At 42.8% G+C, this 21,581-nt stretch overlaps 3 protein-coding genes across 4 annotated transcripts in view; 1 reads left to right on the top strand and 2 right to left on the bottom strand.

Annotated features, from left to right (window-relative positions):
• tox (thymocyte selection-associated high mobility group box) overlaps positions 1-8,949 on the top strand; it is a 28,648-nt gene extending 19,699 nt beyond the window's left edge. Inside the window, exons 5-10 of the mRNA XM_053884348.1 lie at positions 2,999-3,244; positions 4,014-4,247; positions 4,330-4,410; positions 4,793-5,263; positions 6,910-7,070; positions 7,993-8,949. Of these exons, the coding sequence (XP_053740323.1) occupies positions 2,999-3,244; positions 4,014-4,247; positions 4,330-4,410; positions 4,793-5,263; positions 6,910-7,070; positions 7,993-8,029 (1,230 nt within the window). The 3' untranslated portion in view covers positions 8,030-8,949. The remainder of the gene's footprint in view (positions 1-2,998; positions 3,245-4,013; positions 4,248-4,329; positions 4,411-4,792; positions 5,264-6,909; positions 7,071-7,992) is intronic.
• Positions 8,950-9,674: 725 nt separating this feature from the next.
• Positions 9,675-15,358, bottom strand: lrrc53 (leucine rich repeat containing 53). The gene is made up of 8 exons (XM_053883947.1): positions 15,330-15,358; positions 15,016-15,135; positions 14,852-14,950; positions 13,645-13,820; positions 13,414-13,577; positions 13,150-13,339; positions 12,855-13,047; positions 9,675-12,300 (listed from the first exon to the last, which is right to left on the bottom strand). Exons 1-8 carry the CDS (start codon positions 15,334-15,336, stop codon positions 10,334-10,336), a joined length of 2,916 nt encoding a protein of 971 aa, XP_053739922.1. The 5' UTR covers positions 15,337-15,358; the 3' UTR covers positions 9,675-10,333.
• Positions 15,359-17,868: 2,510 nt separating this feature from the next.
• Positions 17,869-20,837, bottom strand: LOC128769499 (quinone oxidoreductase-like). 2 transcript variants are annotated; one of them, XM_053883269.1, is made up of 8 exons: positions 20,628-20,837; positions 20,167-20,319; positions 19,925-20,088; positions 19,669-19,720; positions 19,455-19,604; positions 19,237-19,338; positions 18,886-18,981; positions 17,869-18,249 (listed from the first exon to the last, which is right to left on the bottom strand). In XM_053883269.1, exons 1-8 carry the CDS (start codon positions 20,727-20,729, stop codon positions 18,052-18,054), a joined length of 1,017 nt encoding a protein of 338 aa, XP_053739244.1. In that variant the 5' UTR covers positions 20,730-20,837; the 3' UTR covers positions 17,869-18,051. The 2 variants fall into 2 exon arrangements, with proteins under 2 accessions (XP_053739244.1, XP_053739245.1); XM_053883270.1 differs by having other exon boundaries at positions 17,869-18,213.
• Positions 20,838-21,581: the final 744 nt, after the last annotated feature.

The following is a 21,581-nucleotide window of genomic DNA, read 5'->3' as shown; positions in this document are numbered from 1 at the left end:
GCTTTGCCTAATCGGGGTGTGTTGGGGGTTGAGGCGCGTATGCGATTACTTTTCCTTGCAGGACCATTACCACAGCCAAGACTGATGGTGGATCAGAATAAATTGTTGCTTAAGAGAAGAAGTGACTTCCCTCACTGATAATCACGAGCCTAATAGTGTTTAATTCTGAACATGCATCAGAGCTTAGCTCAGAATCAGAAAAGACACATTAGCTCAAATAAAGGTGTTGACTAGAAAAGATGTTGACTACATTTGAAAAAATTAAACACTAACTAAGTTGCATATTAGTTAGTCCTCTGAAAATCCAAGATAAAATTTAAGTTAGTTTCAGTTCTACAGTTTTACATCAAGTAAAAATATCCATTACACAAGTGTGCCTACACTACCCTGTGAGACATCTCATACTCATGTCGAGTAGGGGGCCTGAAAACATTCTTTGTTTGACTCATGGCTTTGAAACCAATGTGAAATGGTGGAGCAATTCCATGTAGTACTTTTACTCCCATTTAATTTGGCAAGTTGCACACAATCATTTAAAAATATTAGACCCCTTTCGAACGCACCAGTGTGTGTCTATTTGCGCAAAACTCTCTGTGATTTGAAATATTACCAAAAAAAGGATTAGTTTCCTGAAGTCTTGTTCTCCCGGCCACGCCCACTGTACAGTGATTGGTCAGGAGGCACCCTTCAGGAGCATCAGTGTGTCACTGAACTCTTAAACACTATTTAAGGTCCTCATGTTGAAGTTAAAATCTCCCGCCGCCAAAGCCCCACTTTCTTGTCAGTCCAAACTGAGCTGACGTGCATCGTCCTGACCGTGGACTTTCATAGAGCTCCTTCATTCGTGGACTGGAGGACGGTGACGTCACTGGAGCGCCTCAGACTCAAACTTACAGTCGTGAGAGAGGGAGTTCATCGATATGACAATGTGAAACGGTGAACTAATAACTTGAATCAAGCATCACAGCAAAGCAGACACGTCTCAGCCATGGGCGCATTCAGAGCTGCGCTGGAGGTTTAGCAAAGCCCACTGTGATGTAAGAGTGGGCCTTGTTCTTGTAAACTCTCGTTCATCAAGATTTCAGATGGAGGAGAACATTGTAAAGGACACGAGCATGAAGGAGAGGAGGACTTTTGAACCATATGCATGAGTCAGCAAAGTTGAATTTGGACTTTAGTTTCAATGTAAATGTATAATCGTATTCAAAAAGCTTGCCAAACAACTACCAACAAAACAACTCTGTCGTGCAAGTCAATGATTTGCTTCATATTACGAGCATAAGCTAAACTCACATGGGCTATCCTTACTAGCTACAATGGTTTTGCATGATGAATTCAAATGGGGGTTCATTTGACTGCCTAATGCACACAACTATGCGCAGTGTGTCCAAATATACAAAACAGGAATTTAGCATGCTTCTTAGCCTAATGGATTGTTTAGGTACTCATCATGGAAACTGTTTTTGTTGTCTGTGCAAGGTTCTTTCTCTTTTTACCGTCATCCTTTATGAGTTCCTGGCTCTAGATTCCACTCTGCCGGAGTGTACATTTAAAACTGTTTAGTTCTCCAGACCAAGAAGCACTTTCCTTTATCTGTCATATATTTCTTTTGATCTGTACAGTATTTGGCATCATTGCAATGATAACGCTGGCATAGCAAGTATGGGGATCACACTTGGTCACAGGGGAAATAGAAACGTCAGAAAGTGTTTTGCAGGGGTTGGTTTTGTGCGGAGTAATATGTATAAAATTATAATTAAATGAGATGCAAAATGTTGTTGCAATTTCTACAATTCCTATTATGAATTTATTTTTGTTACCGAAAGACTCCTGGAATACAGATGGATGTATTTCTAGTTTTCTGGGGTCGTTTTCTTATTAGAATGAATTTTTTAAATTTAAAATGTTTTTTTGGTTTTTTTTGTCACAGTAAATGCCAAACCACAACTATTAGTTTTCAGTTATTTCACAGGCAAATGTACTTATGTAATGACACTTGGTCTTCTGAGTCAATACCGCAGGGAGCTATTGGCGACCACATCCGCAGTTACGCCCGAATGTCACTCCGCTCTGAATATTCCTGCTAATTACGTCAAAGTTTCTGCACAATCACCTAACTTTCGTGTTCCAAAGAAATGAAAACGGTCGTCTGCGTCACCAGATATCAATTTATTGAACTGCGTATGAGGAAATTCTGTTCGTCAGATATAAGGGTTTTTGCACAAAAATGCTTATCGAAGACCACAAATGCAGAAGGTCTTTTCTGTGGAGGTAGCATTTAAATAGAAATAGATAAATAGAATGTGACATTAAAATAATGGTATTACTGTGCTGAAAATGCATGAAATGCCCTTTACTGTGTCTGAATAGTAAAACCAGTACAATACATAAATCACTTCCGTCATGCTGACATTTTAGTCCACTGTAAATAAGAGTTGGTGAAGATTGAAAGTGTCAAGGGAGGGATTTGTTTTCAAAGAATACACTGCACAATAAACATGGCCGTCATGTATGCGTGGCGCAGGTGGGCCTGTAAAACAGGACACTCTGCAGCCAGTATTTATCTTAAGTCAAATTATTAAACATCCAGGAAGTAAGAGACTCAAGCTTCATCTGACGTGTAGCCACTCAGGAGCAGAAGAAAGAGAATCTGGACAAATGTATTTGCACAGCTGAGTGCTCTAGATGACTTCTGATCCTTTCCATTGTCTGACCTTTATTGCCAGTTGCCAAGGTAACTATCAGATTTCATTACGGCTGCACGTCGTACAAATCCTGTCCATCAAAGACATGTTTAATAGACCCTCTTTCGGTTAGACCCGAGTCAAACACGGAAGACAAACAGCGGAGGGTTGCAGAGCTGCGTACAGATGTATTTTGACTCAATTTGATATTTGAAACTCACATTTAAGCGCAATATGATGAATTACTGCGGAAGTGAATACCGTACACCAAAGTGGATGTTTGCTCACCATGTTCATGTGCTGTGTTTGCACAGATGCAGCAGATGGTGAACTCCGATTCCCGGTTTAACAGCAGCCAACAGCCAATCGAGGCAGCGCTCGGGCCACGGAGCCAGTCGGGTTTAACCCAGCAAGGCCAGCTATCAACGATCAATCAGTCCCAGCTCAGCCTTGCCGGGAACTCGGTCACCCACAATTCCCCTTCACCCCCTGGAAGCAAGTCTGCTACACCGTCTCCCTCCAGTTCTGCGCATGAAGACGACAATGAGGATGCACTCCGGGTAACTTGCACAATATACTTGTTAAGGGTCTTGATAAACTAAGTCTGAATTACTGCACTTATTGACTGATGGTGCTTGTGGAACATCGACATGTGCTGGCAAAATGAAAATTACATTTCAGATTTAGACAATTTGAAGTGAGACTTAACGCGGTAATATGGAGGTTTGCAAGTGCTGAGCTCAAGCAAACACTACATCCAAACTCACCCTATTACCAGTCCAGTTACATACCATCAACGGGGTCATGTATAGTTCTATTTAAATGAGCTGATATGGGCAGCAGGTGGCAGTAGCATTACGGAACCCATTTAGACAACACTGACTCGATAAATGCTTCAAAAGCTTCAACCACCAAATGGTAATTTTGACCAACACCACAATGTAATCGCCTGTTCTTCATCCCATAGTATATTTATACATTTATTTCATTATTAAACATATAGACAGATAGCCACATGCACTCGTATCACAATGGTGGTCTCCATTTCCAATATTGTCCAACATGTACTGACATGTGCTCCTCTTTTTCTTAGTCTTCTATGTCAAAAAATAAATCAATAATATCATCTCAAAATATTTTTAGCAAAACAGAAATGATATAGAAAGAAATTGTCACCATTATTTCACATTAGATTTTTACATTTTTCATACTAAATAATAAAAGTGGTGAATGTGTATTTCTGTAGATTTTGTCACTAGGAACAACACTGATATTGATGTCAGACATTCCTAATATTCATATCGCATCTGTTTTCTCCGTTACCAATAGGTCAGTGTAGCAGAGAAACGACCTTTATCTCTGGACATCTCCAAGAAACCCAAAACACCAAAGAAGAAGAAGCGGAAGGACCCCAACGAGCCTGTCAAGCCAGTATCCGCTTACGCCCTCTTCTTTAGAGACACCCAGGCCAACATTAAAGCCCAGAATCCGAATGCTACTTTTGGAGAGGTGTCCAAGATAGTTGCCTCCATGTGGGACGGCCTTGGTGAGGAGCAGAAGCAGGTGAGTGAATAAAATAAAGTATGAGAATATATCAGGGGTTGTTGTCCCTGCCTCTTCAGTGAAAACTGATTTTGTGTCTCAGGTGTATAAGAAGAAGACTGAGACGGCAAAGAAGGAATATCTGAAACAGCTGGCAGCCTATAGGGCCAGTCTGGTTTCACAGGTAGGACACCGAAATGTTGCATCAATTGAGGTGTGAGTGTTTTTAATCATGTGCATAATAAATACAGGTTTAGGTTCTTAATGCTGCTCTTGAATAATGCTGCTCTTGTTTGTGCAACAACATGTGTTATTTTGTGGTCAGCTGTCACTGGTTGACAAAATGACATAGATGTTGAGATACAGGGAGTTATTATTTGCAATAGACTTGTGTTATTACTGAATCAATTGAATCATCATTCTGAGGTGAACAATCAAAAATCCAACATATCTTTATTGACATTACATTCGTTGCTCAGTCATAACAAACTAAAGTGGTTCATTCGCTGGAGTTACTTATGAAGCGACTCAAGGTCTTAACTGTGTCCGTCTTCTGTTTCCCGCAGACTTACACTGACCCCTCTGACATGAAGCCCCCTCACTCCTCCTCATCGTCCTCCTCTTCTACCTCCATGTTCACGTCTAAACCACCAGTCTACTCTGGACACCAAGGCCAGCACCCTCACCACCTGCCCCCCCACCAGCACCCAGGCATGTACATGCAGTATCCTCACCCGTCCAACCTCAGCCACGCCACCAACCCCGCCCTCGGACCCCACCACCTGCCTCCGCCTCACGCCCAGATGCACCCTCAGCTCCAGGCCTTGTCGTCCAGAGGGACAGCACCAAGGCCAAGCGTGCCGCACCAGGGAGGTCTGTCTCTGGGCAGTGTGGTGGCGGCGTCAACCCCCCCTCACCAGGTCAGCCCCCCTCTTCACAGCCAGGCGCACCTGGGTGGGCTTCACAGTCCCCATCATCAGCATCAGCAGATCAGTGGGCACACGCTGGGGATGACACACTCTCCTGCCATCACACAGGTGAGATTACTGATACACTGCAAACACACAGACTGCTATAAACTACTTTTCTTGTCACTAGTATATAAAGAAAACAACTGAAATCAAGTGAAGAATGAAGTAGGAGTGGCAGTACCACAATTTACGCAGACAAAGGTCTGGAGTCATCCTGACCACCTAAGTACAAAGGTCATTTAGGTCAAGTAAAATATGGGCTTACTACCTACAGAGGCCCCTAACCTGCCAGTAAACCGCCTTTCAGTCTTCCTCCGGTCGAGCATTTGATTCGTTCAGTTGTTTCTTCCCCCCATTAGCAACAGATCCAACTGTTTCTTTTGTTTTAATCTTATTCTGGCTGTCTTCAATAAGTAATATGAATGTCATCTCTGATTTCATAAACACCAGTACAGTCTTTCATTATTGGCTGCTAGTGTCGAGTTGACTCACTTGGATGTGGTCAGGAGGATTGCTTATCTGCACTTTTCCGTTATTGACTGCTGGTCACCAAGAATCAAAATTCTTATTGAGAGGTGTGATGATAGAGCCGAGTCTTCCAGCCTTTGCATGATGCATTCTCCTATATTTAGTATGAAGGAGGGAGGGAGCAAAGTACCAGCGTAGGAAAAAGGACAGAACACAGAAAAGTTTTTTTTTTTTTCCTGAGAAATAATGGGGGATGGGAGAGCGAGGAGAGACAAAAGAGGCAGATGGAGTCTTTGTGAGGAGTGGAGGAGAAGAATTTACTCAACAATGGATGAATAGGTGAGGTAGAGGAGGAGAGGGGGAGAACCCAACCACCTGCTGTCCTCCTCTTTCTCCTCTTTCATACACAACACTCAGATTAACTTCCCTTTCAGCCCCACACACAAACACACAATCCTGCACTGACGCAGCAGTGGCTGAATTTCTCCTTGGGAGATATTAAACTTGCTCCTCTTACCTTTTCATCCTCCTCCTGCTCCTCTTCATCCCCCTGAGTGATGATACAATCTGCATGACACTTAAAACTCCATAATTACTGTTGATGAACCGTCAACTCATCTCGGCTACATTTCATTCCGCTGGCTTTTATCACTGGATTCATGTGACAGGCAATCAGCCCGCCGCTTGTCACAGAATAAAAGGTTGAGTCTCCATGATTCAGCGTTTAAGTGGCAACTAAAAAAGATGCCCTCCTTTCATCAGTATTTCGTCTCTGAAATAGTTGGTTCTACTTGTGAACATGTGTCAGACAGATCACAACAATAATAGATACGTTGAGTTTATGGAGTGCGAGGAACGAGTTGTTGGACTGTACAGGCTTCACTTTAGAAGTATGTAAAAGTACGTGGGGCCCCAGGGAAAGATAGTGAGTGACAGAGCAGATTTGGCCAGGTAGCTACTATTAGCTCTTACCTGATGATGGAAACACAAATAACTGGGTTCTTTACTGAAACAGAGAATCTTTGTGAAGCAAACTACTTTAACATAAATGTACATCTAGCAAAGCACTCCACGTCTGCTAAGCTCTTTTATACAAGTCTTTTTCCCAGAGCTGTGCACGATACATTGTTCTTGTAGAGATATTTTTACCTGGTTGGTTATAGAGTTCATACATGGAAATCACTTGGACTGAATGTCCACAAACTGAGACCATAAACTGAGGTGTGCTTGTGTCTGTGTTCCAGGGCTACCCTCTGTCTCTCCAGTCTGATTATCAAACAATAGGAGGTGCTATGCTCAACAATGGGCCTATGATGTCCTCCTCAGTGGACTACCATCAGCTGGGCCGACACACACCCAACCAGCACCTGTCTTTGGACTGGAGCAACGATTACCATGGTAGCGGGTAAGTTGTCCAAAACCATAACTGTTATGTGATCGCCACACACAGCAGCAGGTATTATTATTGTGTCCAGGGAGGTCAGTGACGCCGCGAACATGCGCTCCATAGGTTATATTGCAGTGAAGCTGGTAGTAAAATGCTGAAAGGCCCGGCCCCCACACCATAGTTGGGCACAGAAGTCACACCTACACTTACAGTTACTGTTTGAGTTCGGTGTGGCTTCCCCTTCGTAGGGAGTGATTGAAATTCAAGCGAAGGGCCAGATCAAGAGTGATCTAACTCACTACCACTACCACGTTTTTTACATCAAAACAAGCCGGCCAGGCTCTTGAAGTTATGGATGTTAAAGCTGGCTTAGTTTAGGTTTTGGGCTACTATCTCTAACGCAAGGTGTACATCCTGACCTTTGGATGTACATTACAGCTCTATGTGACTTTTACAGTCCAGAGATTTTCTCTGACTGGACACGTAGTTCGTCATAAAGGTGTTAGTTTGGACCATAGTCAGTCAGCCTGCTTTCCATGGCTTAGAATGGGGCCCAATGGAGAACAGTAGAAATGTGATTTACCCCCTTCTTTTTGTGGAGCCCAAGCCTTTTGCCCCCCAGCAATTGTGTTTTATATTTAGATGGGTCATTTTCTATTGTTCTAAAGTAAACATGAACTTGTTGTCCTTTTAAAAATACAAAAAACATGATACCTAAATATAAAAAATAAAGTAGTTTCAAAGTTACTTGAGTTCAAACCACATCCTCAAAGGTGTGTCACATGACCAGCACAACTGACCAGGCTGAGGTGAAGGATTAGTAGCTAGAATTCCTTTTTAAAAATCCTGTCTCTCATCGAGAATAGATGGTTGAAATTATGATTTAAAAGACAAAGTATTGCGTTTTGCTAATGTGTGTGTTAATGTCCTTCTATTCCAGGGGTCTTCAGAGGGACAAACCCCTGTACCTCAGCTAGAGACGCTGGTCTTTAATTCACGTCCTCTTGGACCACCAAACCTCTCTCCTCAAACTGCACTTCAGGACTTCATCCTACACTGATTCTGAGGGTCCAGCAGGGTTGCAAAACTGTATCCACGAGGGAGTTTGAAGTCATAATCCTGCAGCTCCTGTGTGTGGATTGGTTGGACTTCTTATTCTGTTTTTCTACTGGTTGCTGTATAATTCATGCAAAAGGTAATTCATGTAAATATGACAGGAGTTGGTCAAGAAGACCCACTTTCTCCCAACTTATGTCCCCTGAGGTGATCGAAGGTTTTTGTAAAGCTTCAGCTCCTGTGTCAAATGTGTAAAATAATGTGATCTTTGTCAGTTAAAAATCCAGGTGACTTTTCTTTTGTGTACAGAGTCAGAGGATTAATGACCAAATACTCCAACATTGACAAACTGTGCTTCTGTAAATAGGCGGTTTTACAAGTGATCTCAGGCGAGAGATCTGAAGCTGGCTGTTACCGCGCGAATGGTAGCCGCTCGTTCCTTTGCTCCCACCCTCTGTGTTTTAGTCTGTGAAATGATGAAGTCTCCATTTCTTTGTTGGAAAATGTTCCTTTAATAGATGACAGCTCCCCCCTGGCACATGTCAGTGGCTAATTTTGATTTGGATCCAAACCACGTGCGAGTGCGTGAGGTGTCATTGACCTCGGCTGCATGGTCGATATTGTCATCATATTTAAGAAGCTGTAACTGTTGCTTGATTTACTGTATTTTAATGGGTTTTTTTTTGTTTGGTCTTATTGATAATGGGAGGCTCGATCCGTCTCACTCTGTATCTCTATATTTTGTGTTTTCTGACAGGACTCTGGAACAAAACCATGCAGATATTCTTATTTTTAGAATCTTATAATGTGTTTGAGAATAAAGTCAGCGCTGCTTTGTCCAGCCGTCACTCCAAGCCCCGCCTCCTCGCTGAGCCTTATTTCTTTATGTTGTGCGTTTCATCTAAATATAGAATCAATGTTCTTGGGGAGGAAATGGTTGATGATTCCTCCGTGATTAAATGTGGTAATTGTCAAAGTCTCTCGTGTGCACACAGACAAATGCAATTGCACTTCACAGAATTCAAATGAGATGATTGAATTGGAACGCGTGCGCTTGTTAAAGATGAAGATGAAGTGCAACCAGCAACCCTGGACAATAAGCGGCACACATTGGCGACAACTCTATGTTTTTTATTTATTTTTTTTTAGGATGTAAAGGCGCAGCGACTTCCCGCCAAACTGTGAAATCACGTCACAAATGGACGCCTTTTAATTTATTCAAGCAATATTCAGAACCTTTATTTAACTCCATTAAACTGAGAACAGTTTAATCCTCAGAGGTCAATAAGCACACATCCATTTATACCACAATAGTAGAACGTGTTTCCCCACGACGGTCAAAATGGCTGAAGATGAATACTGCCCTCTAGTGCATAGTGGTTTATATTTTCATAAAAATAAAAAAAAAATCAAAGTGATCATTAGTACAATGACTTTATAGAATAAACCTCTAGTTAAAAAAAAGAAAAATAAGTAGCCTACGAGTAAACAATTATCAGGTTGTTTAGGAAGGATGTAAAAATAACCATATTTGTGTTTTAAATTCTTTCATTTTAATGTCATTTTCATTTTAAAAGCCTTATTTGGAAGTTCAGGCGCTGGACTTTGTAACATAGACGTCCATGTATCCCCTGAATTCCTGGTTCGGCTGAGATTGGGAATATTCCCAAATCTTTAAAGGTTCCATCAAACTACTGTGTCAGTGACAGTGAATTGAGCAAGTCCAAGTTCCATTAGGATAAATGTAAAGGGAAAAGGTGTATATTTAATCCATACCCAGACGGATTATAGGGGAAAACTTGTATTGTATTGTTGATCAAGGTTCACCAAACTTAGTCATCTGTGTTGAAACTACAGCTGGCCAGAGTGGAGGTGCCACACCTGCCGTGGTGAGCAGGGGTTGAGAAGCTGCAGCTTTCATCTGTAGTAACCCAATTCCCTGTAGTGTGTGTTTAGAGGTCAGTCGTGTGACACCAAACACACCAGTAACAGCTGTGCATCAGCCGAACTGGAAACTCAATCCCACGGAGACACTGAAGCTTCAAGTGGTGGCCGACTCCCTCTGATGCTTCAGTTTGAGCCCTTATTTCGATACAAGTGGAGATAGTCAACTACAAGGGTTTTAGATGAGCAGCACAGGTTATGTGAACAATAGACAGCAGCAACAATACCATGAGACAGCGCGTACAAAATACGCTAAAGTTGAAAAAGGTCTCCGGGAAGAGCTAGCGAATCTTCCTTTCCAGGGCGGTGGGAGGACGAGCGGACGTCTTCTCTGGCAGAACCAGTCTGAGTTTTCTCCTGGGAGATGAGCCTCCGTCTTCCGAGAGATACTCTTGCTGTAGCAGGGCCGGATCCACAGCCTTGCCCTGTGGTCTTATGTCCACCTCAGACACCCCAGTGGTGGAAACATCAGTTCCCACGACCCCACCTGTTACCGCAGTCACCATCAAAGCTGTGTTGCCGTCTTGATCGATTGACTCTTGGACAGCAGGAGCACCTGAAAGTTCCTGCTCCTGTGAGGCTGGTGGCTCAACACTACCTTCATGAGGTCCCACCTCAGCTGGAAGACCTTGTCCGTGGGTCTGTTCATGCTTTAGAACGAGAGCAGAACCGTCCGGCGACAGAGGGCTTTGGGACACAGTTTGTATTTGTGTGGCAGGTGTTTTTGCTGCTGAGTTTGGGGAGCTCCCTGCCGTCTGAGAAGTAGACACAATGTTGGCTTGACTTCCTGGAACACTTGTTGGGACTGGTACATGTGGACTGGTTGGACCACCGGGCAACAGACTACCTGGAGCAGGGTTGGTAGGGCTAGAAACAAAAGCAGCAGTTGGACCACCAAGTGACCCACTGGGTTGAGTCATGTTATTCAGTCCGCCTAACAGCACACTAGATAAAAGAGGATTAGTTGGGCTTGGGAGCAGAGCATTGGTCTGACCACCTGATAACAAGCTAGGCACGGCACTACTTGTAGGAGCACCTGGCACCAGACTAGAAACTGCCAAGTCCGTAGTACCCCCTGGCTGTGGTCCACGGGTAGCCATGTTTTGGAGTACAGCATTCCCCCCAGGAAGAGAGATATGATTTTCCGTCCTCAGCAGGGAAAGGCTGGTTGTCCGGCCCAAGGAATGCTGTGGCCAGTTACCAAGAGCCAAGCCAACACCTTGGTTCTGACTGACCGGAGCTTGATCCATGATGGACTCTGCTCTGACCTGAGTCTGAGTTTGGGGAGAAACTTGTGCCGCCACAGGTCTTGACTCCTCTGCTTCATCTCTGTCGGACGGCGTCTTCACTGATTTGGGCTTCTCTTTGCTGCTGCTCCTCTTCACCTTCTTGCGGTCAGCTTCTGTCTTCGCTCTTTCTTTTGAACCTTTGCTCTTCTTGGGGCTTTTATTCGATTTGTCCGAGAGCTCAGACTTCTTCTTGGGATGGACTCTAGTTTTTCGGAGTGGACTCAGGTTGAGTTTGACCTTCAAGGATCGGCCAGAGTGGGATTTGCTCTTGGTTTCTATGTCCCTCTCACTTTCTCCAGATGTCTTTGATTTCCCGCTGCCTCTTGCTGAATACTTAGGTTCCTTTTCCAGCATCTTCAGACTCCCCAGGTCAAATGACACATATCTTCTTGAGTCCTGGTTGTTGCCGTTCAGTCTGGGAGGAGCATGGAAGCCTGGTCTGTCGCCCTCTGGTGGCCTGTAGGTTTGGTGGCAGCTCTCACATTGAAGCATGTCAGCTCTGTAAACCATCTCGTTTCTCTGAAAAACAGCAGTGCTATACGGTGCTGGGTAAGAAGACACAAGGCCGTGAGAATAGACATGATGAGGAGCATCCAGCCTCCTTCTCCCTTCTTCTCTCATCACTCTTCTTCCTTCTGGATCATGCTTGCCCTCTATTCCATTACTCCTTCTGCTCTCTGACAGGTTCATTCTTGATCCTTCACCTCTGCAGTTAGAGCATCTGGAGAGGTTCTTGTCATCCTCCCTGATCCAGTATTGTCCTTTGATCCGAGCTTCTGGACTCAGGGCTTCGCTGGCCATGGGATTCAAGTTGTCCGTCCTGTTTTCAGCCTCCCAGTGGTTTCTGCTACGGCCAGACTCCTCTTCGTCTTTCTCTCTCTGTCTTGCTTCTTTCAGCTTTCGACGACGAGATGCTCGATACCAGATCAGAACCACCAGAAGAGTCACACTGACCCCACCTGCGGCAAAAGGCAAAAAGCTACCATCTTGCTTTTGGACCATTGAAAGATCTTTTTCTAGCACGGTGTTAGGACACCAATAGTTTAGGGTACATTTGCAAATCCCAATCCATGTGGTGACAGTATGTAGGTTAGGGTTACAGACACCTTCCAACAGGCAACAACCTGCAAGAGCTGCTGGAAACTGTGTTGTTTTTGAGTAATTGTCTAAAAATATTTTGGACCGTGGGAGAAACTGGAGTCGGAGGAATTGGAGAAACCTATATTTGCTTAGGGAGATCACACAAACCAACAAGAGAATGGACTAGGCCTCAGACCTGACTTTCTACAGGGATTTTACTGTGCTGAGCCAGTTATGAATGAATCAGGTTGGAAAACTCTCATGCTATCGGCATGAGACACGTGCAAATACACTCCGCGATGAGCTCTGTGAGATTGATCTACGTTCATTTATGACCAGTACTGGTTGAAATTTCTATGTTGACTTTGGCTACACTTTATTCTGATGCTATTTCAACAGTGCTTCAATGTCTTTTTGTTGTCTGGCGTCTTACCAATAAAGCAGATGACAGCAGCAATGGCTACATCTCGAGCGTACAGCTGGGGTGTCACACTGCTTCTGCTCTCTATCCGGACGGTGATGTTCTGATTCGGGGGCACACAGTTGGCTTCTGTCAGCTGAAGAACCGTAGTGAGAGCAGGGTTGTCCGCACTGACGCACGCCAACTTCCGTCCGTTGTGAAGGGTCTAAAATGACACAATAGGGCTCCTCAAAAACTGTGGTGTGGGTATCAACTCGGGCACCTCTAAATATTTATGCCAGAAGAAGTGACTTTGTGGTCAGTTCACCTTGTTGGGCTGTTGTATGAAGGTAGACAGGAAGTCTGCTAGTTCCAGCAGGTGACATGTACAGTTCCATGAGTTAAACTCAAGGTTGAGGTGAGTTAGCCCGCTAAGGTAGGAGAAGGACTCAGCAGGAGCTGAGGCGAGACGGTTTCTGGAGAGATCCAGGAGGCGTAGTCCCAACAGTCCATGAAAACTAGACCCAGAATTCAAGTCAATAATCTTGGATCTCTTTTTTTTTTTGTTGTGAATATGTGAAATGAGTCAAACCTGTTTTTACTGATGCTGTTTATCAAGTTATCTGACAGATCGAGGTCCTCCAGGTACCTCAAGCCATGATAAGGGAAGGATTGAGAGTCCAAGCTTGTCAGCAGGTTCCCCTCCAGCTTCAAGGTACGGAGTGTCTCTGTACCTTTGAGAAAGTCTGCTTCTATCTGTTCAAAGAAACAGAGACATTAATGTACTCTATGTTATTCTGCGATCTTCTCCCAAAGGACGTACCATGTTTATGCGGTTGTTGCCCAGAGCGAGGATCTCCAGATGAGCCAGGTTCATCAGGACTCCACGCTGTAGGGTCTCGCTGCTGAGCAGATTGTGATCCAGCAGCAAGGTGTGTAGGGATGTCAGGTTACTGAAGGATTCTTCTCCCAGCACTGAGATGTGGTTATGACTCAGACCTGGGGAACAAACAAACAAGCGTGCTTACATGTTTGTGAAATCTCAAGGAGGTCACGTGATGGCCGGGTTGGTCTACACCTGATACATAATTATATTTCAATCTCAGGAAATGTTGACAATAAGACAAGGAACAGATGGTTACATTTGGAGGTGTTTTTTTTATGACAATCATTTGAAGATTTGTTATTCACTTCAGTCCTGAAGGTGTTGCAGCCTCCTCTTCTCACAAGTGCAGACTGTGTTGTGCAAGTGAATGCTGCCTCCTGCTGTCCCGTCGTGATGAGTGCGATTAATGATATTTAAAATGCTGAGGAAAATACCAAATTATGTAGAACAAAAAATATATTAATGGGTGTAAATGAGCGGCTTGGCAGAGTACTGCACTCTCCAGTTTTTATTAGACATTTTTGTTAGCAGAGATCAGCTTAGGCAAAAATTGGATGTAAAATTCTCAGAATGTGGAACATCAAATTCAACTCTATGTGTCTAGTTGCTATTTTGTGTCAGGATTTTGCATTTTTATATGAAATTATTGCGGACAAATACAAATACTACTACTACTACTACAACTACTATGACTACTACCACTACTACTACTACTAATAATAATAGTATTCATAATAATAATAATAATAATAATATATAATTCGCTAGACGTTCAGTCCACAGATAGAATTATGGTTCAATGATGTTGAACAGTCACTTACAGGAGATGTGTGTAGATGGAACTACTTCTGTTGCCAAGATGTGAGCACATATTTTTTGAAGACATCCACTATAAAAGACTTTGTAAAAGTCATTCCATGAAATTTATTTTATGACTGTGAGCACCACCTTCTGAGCTATGAAAAAAATTACAATTTTATTAGCCATCATTACAACATAAATTTTCCCAACAAACTCTTATAGTATTTCTATTTCAATACTATGAATCTACTCTTTGGCAGCACAAGGCTCTGCAGTGATGTGAGACGTCAAACCTACTACAGTGGACAGCAGCAAAACTAAGGGTTCAGAGACATCTACTGACCAATCAGGGTGACGCTGTTCAGGTCAGACAGGGACGACGACTGGACATTTGAGATCGAACCTTCTGTCAGAAGCAGTGCTTCAATCGTGTCTGGAGCATCTGGACACAGAGGGTGGAAGGTTCTTTCTCTGTGTTTAGCTTCATGAATGCATGTGCTGTGTTACCAATAATCTCAGTCAGTCTGTGGCAGATCAGAGCTCTGTCAGAACAGACAACACAGGAGGCAGGACATGATGGCACACCCTGGTCCAGGATCGCTGACAACAGCAGCACCAACAAGACTCCTGAAGAAATATTCAAAACAATATACACAATGTTAAACAGCTACTGAATTTTGTGGTGTTGTATAGAGGAGGGAACGTCAATAAAACTTAGTGAATGAATAAGTGTTTATATTTATTTCAGATTTTATTGAATGCAACACAACAGATCTAGAACAGTGCTTAACACCACTATGTGTAGACAAAGACGTACTCACTGGTCATGTTGTGTTACTGGGGCTGCAACATTGTGATGAGAAGACATGTCTGCCGTCAGGCTGCGGCCTAAAATAATGAGCGACAGTTTCTCTTGGAAAATGATCACCACAAAGTTACATCCTGAGCAATGTTTTTTTTTTTCAAAATACAGTCCTTTAGAGCTGTGTACGAAAAATTAGTCGCTTCAAATACTGCATTTATTGATGTTGTGCCGAGGAAAGGGAACTTTTTTTCCAGTGAGGAAGCCAGAAATAGGAAAGAGAAACCAGACAGGGTATTTGTTTGGTTGCTAGGGGAATGGTTCATTAGTGTGGATTTGCTGAGAGATGGACGGCAGCCAGACGTCGGCCTGATCATGTTTCTGCTGATGCGTCTCCTCCATCCTCCACTAACATTATTAGGAAACATTATAGAAAAACAACCAAGACAGTATGTGATACAGAGCACACAGGTAGTTCGAAGTTTATATATTAAAATAATCAATTTTATTTAACAGTTTCCTCTCCAGACAACAGGGAACCTTTGTAAGTGCTCAAGTTCCTGGTCCACTGATGCACGTCGCAGCTAGGATGATAACAACAACAACAAACATGGAGGAATCCCGGAACAAAAGCAAACAAAACCATTCTGCTTGCTTTTGTTCAGGGATGTTTTTCACTACACAATGGCCAATACTCTGAATGTATTTGAAATTCTTATACAAATATTTTCAAGACATTAAAAGAGCTTTAGTTTGAATAAGGAGATATAAAAACTTGAATATAGCCACCATCGTGATTTCTTGTGCTATTGTCAAACTGATGCAAAATGAACTATATTTTGTTGTTTAAATGTATGTATGGGTCCATCATTTGATTCAGTAATATACCAAATTCATTCAATCATCATAGATTTGCGAATGCTTAAATACAGTCTCCACTATATATATATATATATATATATATATATATATATATATATATATATATATATATATATATATATATATATATATATATACCAAAAATATTATTGGCTAAATTATATTCATGGTTGAAATTGAATTGACTTGTGGTCACCAAATGTCTCAAACCTGACCATTGAGAGCTAATAGTGTTAATGCTGCCATGAGGAGGGAAAAAAAACAGCAATAAGGCAGTGGAACCTTTTGCTCCTGCAGTGGATTTTGGGAGTCAACATTAATCCAACACTCACCACAGGCACCATGAGTGTGATGCATTTGTGTGTGGATGAGTTTCTGGGTGTTGCAGACACTGATAACTCTGTGATGTGACTCCGTTCAATCTTTTCATCAGGGTGCTTCTTTCTTTTCTGCAACCTGGATGATTTTAATCTAGAGATTTGGATCTAAAAGCCAGTATTCTTCTGCCTAATATGCTTTTACATAAAAGCAACAGCAGAATCTCTTTTCAGCAAGGTATTAAATAAAAGCTTTTGCCTCGCGAGTTTCCCAGGTTAAAGTTGTCTTCTTCCGCTGTCCACAGGAGTGTGAGGCACCGGGGAGGCAGCTGCTGTATTCTTGTTCTCTGTTAGACTCGACTGGTCTGGAATAGATCCCCAGGGTCTTTCACGCTCGAGACCGAGACAAGATCAGGTAAAAATGCATTCGAGACCGAAGAAAGTAGTCTTGAGAGTGGTCACCAGTATTACAACACTTGCTAGATAATAATCTCAAATGAATAATCTTAAAATAAAATGGAGCACTCCTATGTTCACTCACTTGACTCATCTCTCTGCCAGAAGTTGCTATACTGTTATTCATAGCCTTTGTCTCCAAAAGTGTATTAGAAGTATTTCGCAATTTGGTTTAAAAAACAAAAACACTGTTTGTTTCAAATGTCTTCAAAGTGGTGTTCTACTAAGAAGAGAGACTCACCATATTATCCTATCCTGAACTAACCTCCATACACTGCTGTCATTCACTCTTCAGCTGCTCTGAAGAAGTCTCACACATGGTTGCACTTACCTCCTGCTCAGTGCACCACAGTCCTCACCGATCAACCGCATGCTACTTCCTGTCACACATCAACTCATATCGATAGCTCTGCTGGCAGCCAGGCTCTGATGCATTTGCTATCGCCATGGCAACTCTGGAGCATGCTCAGTGATCCACCCTGATACCTGAGAGCTACAGGTGTGAGTCAACAACATAACATCGCTTCTGAAATCAGAAACACACACCACCATTGATACCAAGTTCCTATTTGAAGGGAAACAATAAATGATCTAAGAATCACTCTTGGGGAAAAAAATGGTGATTTGAACACTGGAATGTATTGTCTGTGGATACATGTCTGTTTAACAGTACGAATAAAACTGAAGCATCTTGAGTGGGAAACTAAAGTTTGGAGATCTGACTTAGTGATAGAAGTCATAAAGCTTTCAGGTGTGCCGCTTCAGTGACAGATTCATAACAAGATAAGAACAAGTGAATTAGAAATTGAATTAAATGAATAGAATGAAACTGACTTCAGAATTCTCAGTTACACACATCAAACAAAAGTGAATAATCAGTCAAGCCTCAAAATATGTACTTTTTATTTTATAGATACCGTTTCCATTTCTTACAATTTCTCTACGATTGTTCCTCGAATCACGGAGTCTAAGTGGAGCATACCTGCTGTCAGTAATATTAAAAACCAATTAACCGACAAAAAAGAAATGACTTCATACTGTGTTCTGTACACTGAAGTTAGCGGGTCGAAACCGTCTCGTTCATAATCAGATGGTCAGCACCATCTTTCCAGCGGCTCCAGGACACTCGATGATGTCATGGTGAGCCTGAGCAGCTTTGTCCAGTGGATACTGGCTCCCCACCACTGGTCGCAGCCAACCCCCCTCCATCCCAGCGAAGAAGAGAGCAGCCGACTCCTTCATCTCCTCCTGCAGGAGTTTATTGCCATGATTGAGCACAAGACACTGCAGCAGGAAATATATGAGTCGTTCACCACATATATGTCTGGCAGCTTTGTGTTAGAAAAGAGCACTGAATGTCACGAGCTTTAAAGAAGAAAGTTACATCTTCCAAAACTGAGCAAATGTGAGAAAAATGTAGAAAATTGTCAGTAAAAATCAGACCCAGTGATGGAGACTACAGAAGCTACAGTTTAAGAATAAATTAATAACTGAGATTTTTATAAATTAAACGCACATTTCATCCACCCCTAATTATTGGAAGGTGTTGTCAAGACTCAATATTACTAAACATTGACTATAACGTATCATCGAAGCGAACCACGCGACGTATTTGTTCCAGAACACTGAGTGAAGCTGGAGGCCCTTGGTTCGCAGGATCAGACCCTGGCTCTCTCAAAAGTGTTTTTCACCCTCTAGTGGCAAGTTATATGAGCACGAGAAACGTCACACGACAAATGTGACCTCTCGCTTCATGCGACCTCAATTCATACTTAAACATTCTGTATTTATGATAAACAAGTTCTTACATAACTCTTCTGTGTTGTCTGTAATGAAGAGTAAGTTCAGGAAAACCAGTTAATCGCTCCATTAGTCCGGTCGGGTTGTACATCAGCCGTGGTTCGACAAGTGTATGTTTACCGCAGTAGCATTGTAAAGTGAGACTCCGATGATGCTCTTCTCTTTAGCCATGGTGTCTCTGGGGTCGATCTCTATGGAACCTCTGCAGCCCACGACCTGACAGAAGGAACAGTTAGACATGTAGTGGATTATGGTAAAACCTTTGTAGTTGCCTACATTCATAGTACACATGTCACACATTTACACAAGACGATGAAGGTCATCTGACTGTGTGTGACACACTTCCTAAAAGTGATACAAGCTTGTTATATTTCTTCATGTTTCCTCAAATGCACAAAAATAAGTAGACTTGTTATTACCATTAATATCATTATCATAGAAGTATGAACCCAGTGATAAGATGATACTCACCAAAACTCGTCCTCCATTGCTGAGCATGTGAAGGTCATTGCTGAGGTTGACGTTTGAAAGCATCTCTACGATAACATCCACGCCATTGCCGTCTGTGGCGTTCTATGATGTACGAAAACAATCCAGCGGACACTAGTTACAGCCCAGTGAGGTAACACTGGTGTGATGATGACAGCAGCTGCATTTCACTTTGTGTGTGTGTGTGTGTGTGTGTGTACCATGATCTTTTCAGTGTAGCCTTCCTCTCTGTGATTAAAAACCAGATGAGCGCCGTTGTTCAAAACCAGCTTCATTCCCTCATCGGTCCCTGCTGTTCCCAGGACCCGCAGGCCGAGAGCACAGGACAGCTGGCAGGCTGCCACACCCACCTACAAACATGGCCACGGTCACACAGGTGCACCATCAACATCTCTTGATCTAAATCGATCTCACCCCTCCACTGGCTCCGTGGACCAGGACACTCTCCCCGGGTTTGATGTGAGCTCTGTTACACAGGGAGCACCCATCACCAACACAAGTCAACTGCATCTTTTCACCATCAAAGTATTTGCTGATGCCACGGACAACTGTTGAGGTCACCACAACAGACCCACAGGGGATGTGTTCAGGAAAAGATAATAGCTTTGTCGAATCACTTTAAGACTCATGGTATTGAACAAAAACACAGTGTACGCGTGTCAGCTGTTACTTCTGAACCAAAGCTCTGTAAGCGGTGAAGTACGGAATCCCGATGGCGGCTCCCTGACTGAAGTCCATCGTGTCAGGCAGCTTGTGCACACAGTCATCTGTTGCAACAGTGAACTCGGCGTAACCTCCAGAGACTGTTGATGAGGTGAAAACACGATCTCCCACCTGGAAAGCATTGACAGAAAAGCAGTGAATCTTTCTTGTAAATGTGGACATCACATGACGCAGAGATACTGGTCCAACCTTAACTGAAGCCACGTCTGCTCCAACAGACTCCACCACTCCAGCGACATCAGTGCCTGGTGTGTAAGGCAGGTTGGGCTTCCGAGCAAATGTCCCAGTACGGATGTACGTTTCCACTGGGTTGACGCCACAAGCACGGACACGTATCAAAACCTGGAGACACAGAGAGATGCTCATCATTTTAAATGATCTATTAAAGTCATCTAATCTAATCTAAACATATGATAATGCTGTTAAATGTTATAGTTTGACACTATTTTGGGTTTGGTTTTCTTAAATTTTACCATCAAATAATTTAGAATACTTCCACTTGAGGTTATAAACAAATTAAATATCTGAGATTATAAACAATCTGCAAATATTCAGTATGAATATCAAACACCCAAATCACATAAACGTATGCAAATGACTGAATGACTTGGTCAAGTCTCCAGCTGTGCGGCAGCGGTGTGGACGATCACCTGTTTGAGTCCAGGCTGCGGAACCTCCACGTCGGAGCAAAGTCTGAGGACAGACGGGGCACCGAACTCGCTCACGCGAATGGCTCTCATCAGTTTAGACATGGTTCACACCAAGAGACACACTGATGGAAATGTAGTGAAACTTAAAAGCTTGTTGTCAAACCAAGTTCGCAGTCTAAAAGCTTTCTTCCTCTGCGTCATTTAACGACTCGCTCGTGCCCCCTGTTGGCCTGGGTGGAATTGTGAGAACGGGAATAGAACCGCAAGATTTGAACAAAATAAAATAAGGAAAATTATAAAGGAAAAACAATATTGAAAATAATATATTGTAAAATGTGGTAGAACAATACATTTAATTTCCATTGTAACTAACATATCACTAAACGTGAGAAATCCCATTAAGCTCGACAAAATATTTTTCACTGATCTGTTGAGCAGCTGTTCATCTCTGCAAAGACAAATATAATGATTTTTTTTTTTTTGCAAGATACGTCTTGCGCCGAACAAAAACTTTTTGTCTGCCCAACACGACTGCGCTTGCGTCCTACATGTCGGCATCACGTTCCAGAGTCACGTGACGGTGGTTTTTAAACGTACTTTTGGAAAATACATTTTTGGAATCAAATTGATGATATCAGTGATAAATGCGTATTTATCAGGACAATACAAAAGTCGGTCCCGCCCACACCACTAAGCAGGAAGTGTGTGTGTGTGTGATGAAGCATGTTTCTGTTGCTTATGTCATTGACTGATGTCTAAGTCAAATATTCATCTGCACTGAAGTGTATTTGTGGAAGTGTTGTTTTTGTGATGTGTCGCTTGCAAAGTTGGGTTGTGGTGACTGCAGTAGGTCTTCTGGAATCACAGCAGATTGATTCCTCTTGCACAGTGGATTTTTGTTCGAAATGTCTACAAAGCTACGACTCATAGTTCGGAGAGCCGTTGGTGGATTCA

The sequence above is a fragment of the Synchiropus splendidus genome, chromosome 13 (assembly GCF_027744825.2).
Source record: "Synchiropus splendidus isolate RoL2022-P1 chromosome 13, RoL_Sspl_1.0, whole genome shotgun sequence".
Taxonomy (NCBI): Eukaryota; Metazoa; Chordata; class Actinopteri; order Syngnathiformes; family Callionymidae; genus Synchiropus; species Synchiropus splendidus.
The sequence above is the reverse complement of the archived record's forward strand: the minus strand, read 5'-3'. Positions and strand labels throughout refer to the sequence as shown.

Excerpts from the sequence above, each read along its gene's own strand:
- lrrc53 (XM_053883947.1), bottom strand. Across the intron at positions 14,951-15,015 it reads CAGACTGACTGAGATTATTG|ATGCTCCAGACACGATTGAA; the intron begins GTAACACAGCAC and ends CTCTGTGTCCAG. Across the intron at positions 13,578-13,644 it reads GCAACAACCGCATAAACATG|ATAGAAGCAGACTTTCTCAA; the intron begins GTACGTCCTTTG and ends TTCTTTGAACAG.
- LOC128769499 (XM_053883269.1), bottom strand. The coding sequence starts at position 20,729 with ATGTCTAAACTGATGAGAGCCATTCGCGTGAGCGAGTTCGGTGCCCCG. Across the intron at positions 20,089-20,166 it reads CAGACGTGGCTTCAGTTAAG|GTGGGAGATCGTGTTTTCAC; the intron begins GTTGGACCAGTA and ends AATGCTTTCCAG. Across the intron at positions 18,982-19,236 it reads GCAATGGAGGACGAGTTTTG|GTCGTGGGCTGCAGAGGTTC; the intron begins GTGAGTATCATC and ends TCCTTCTGTCAG.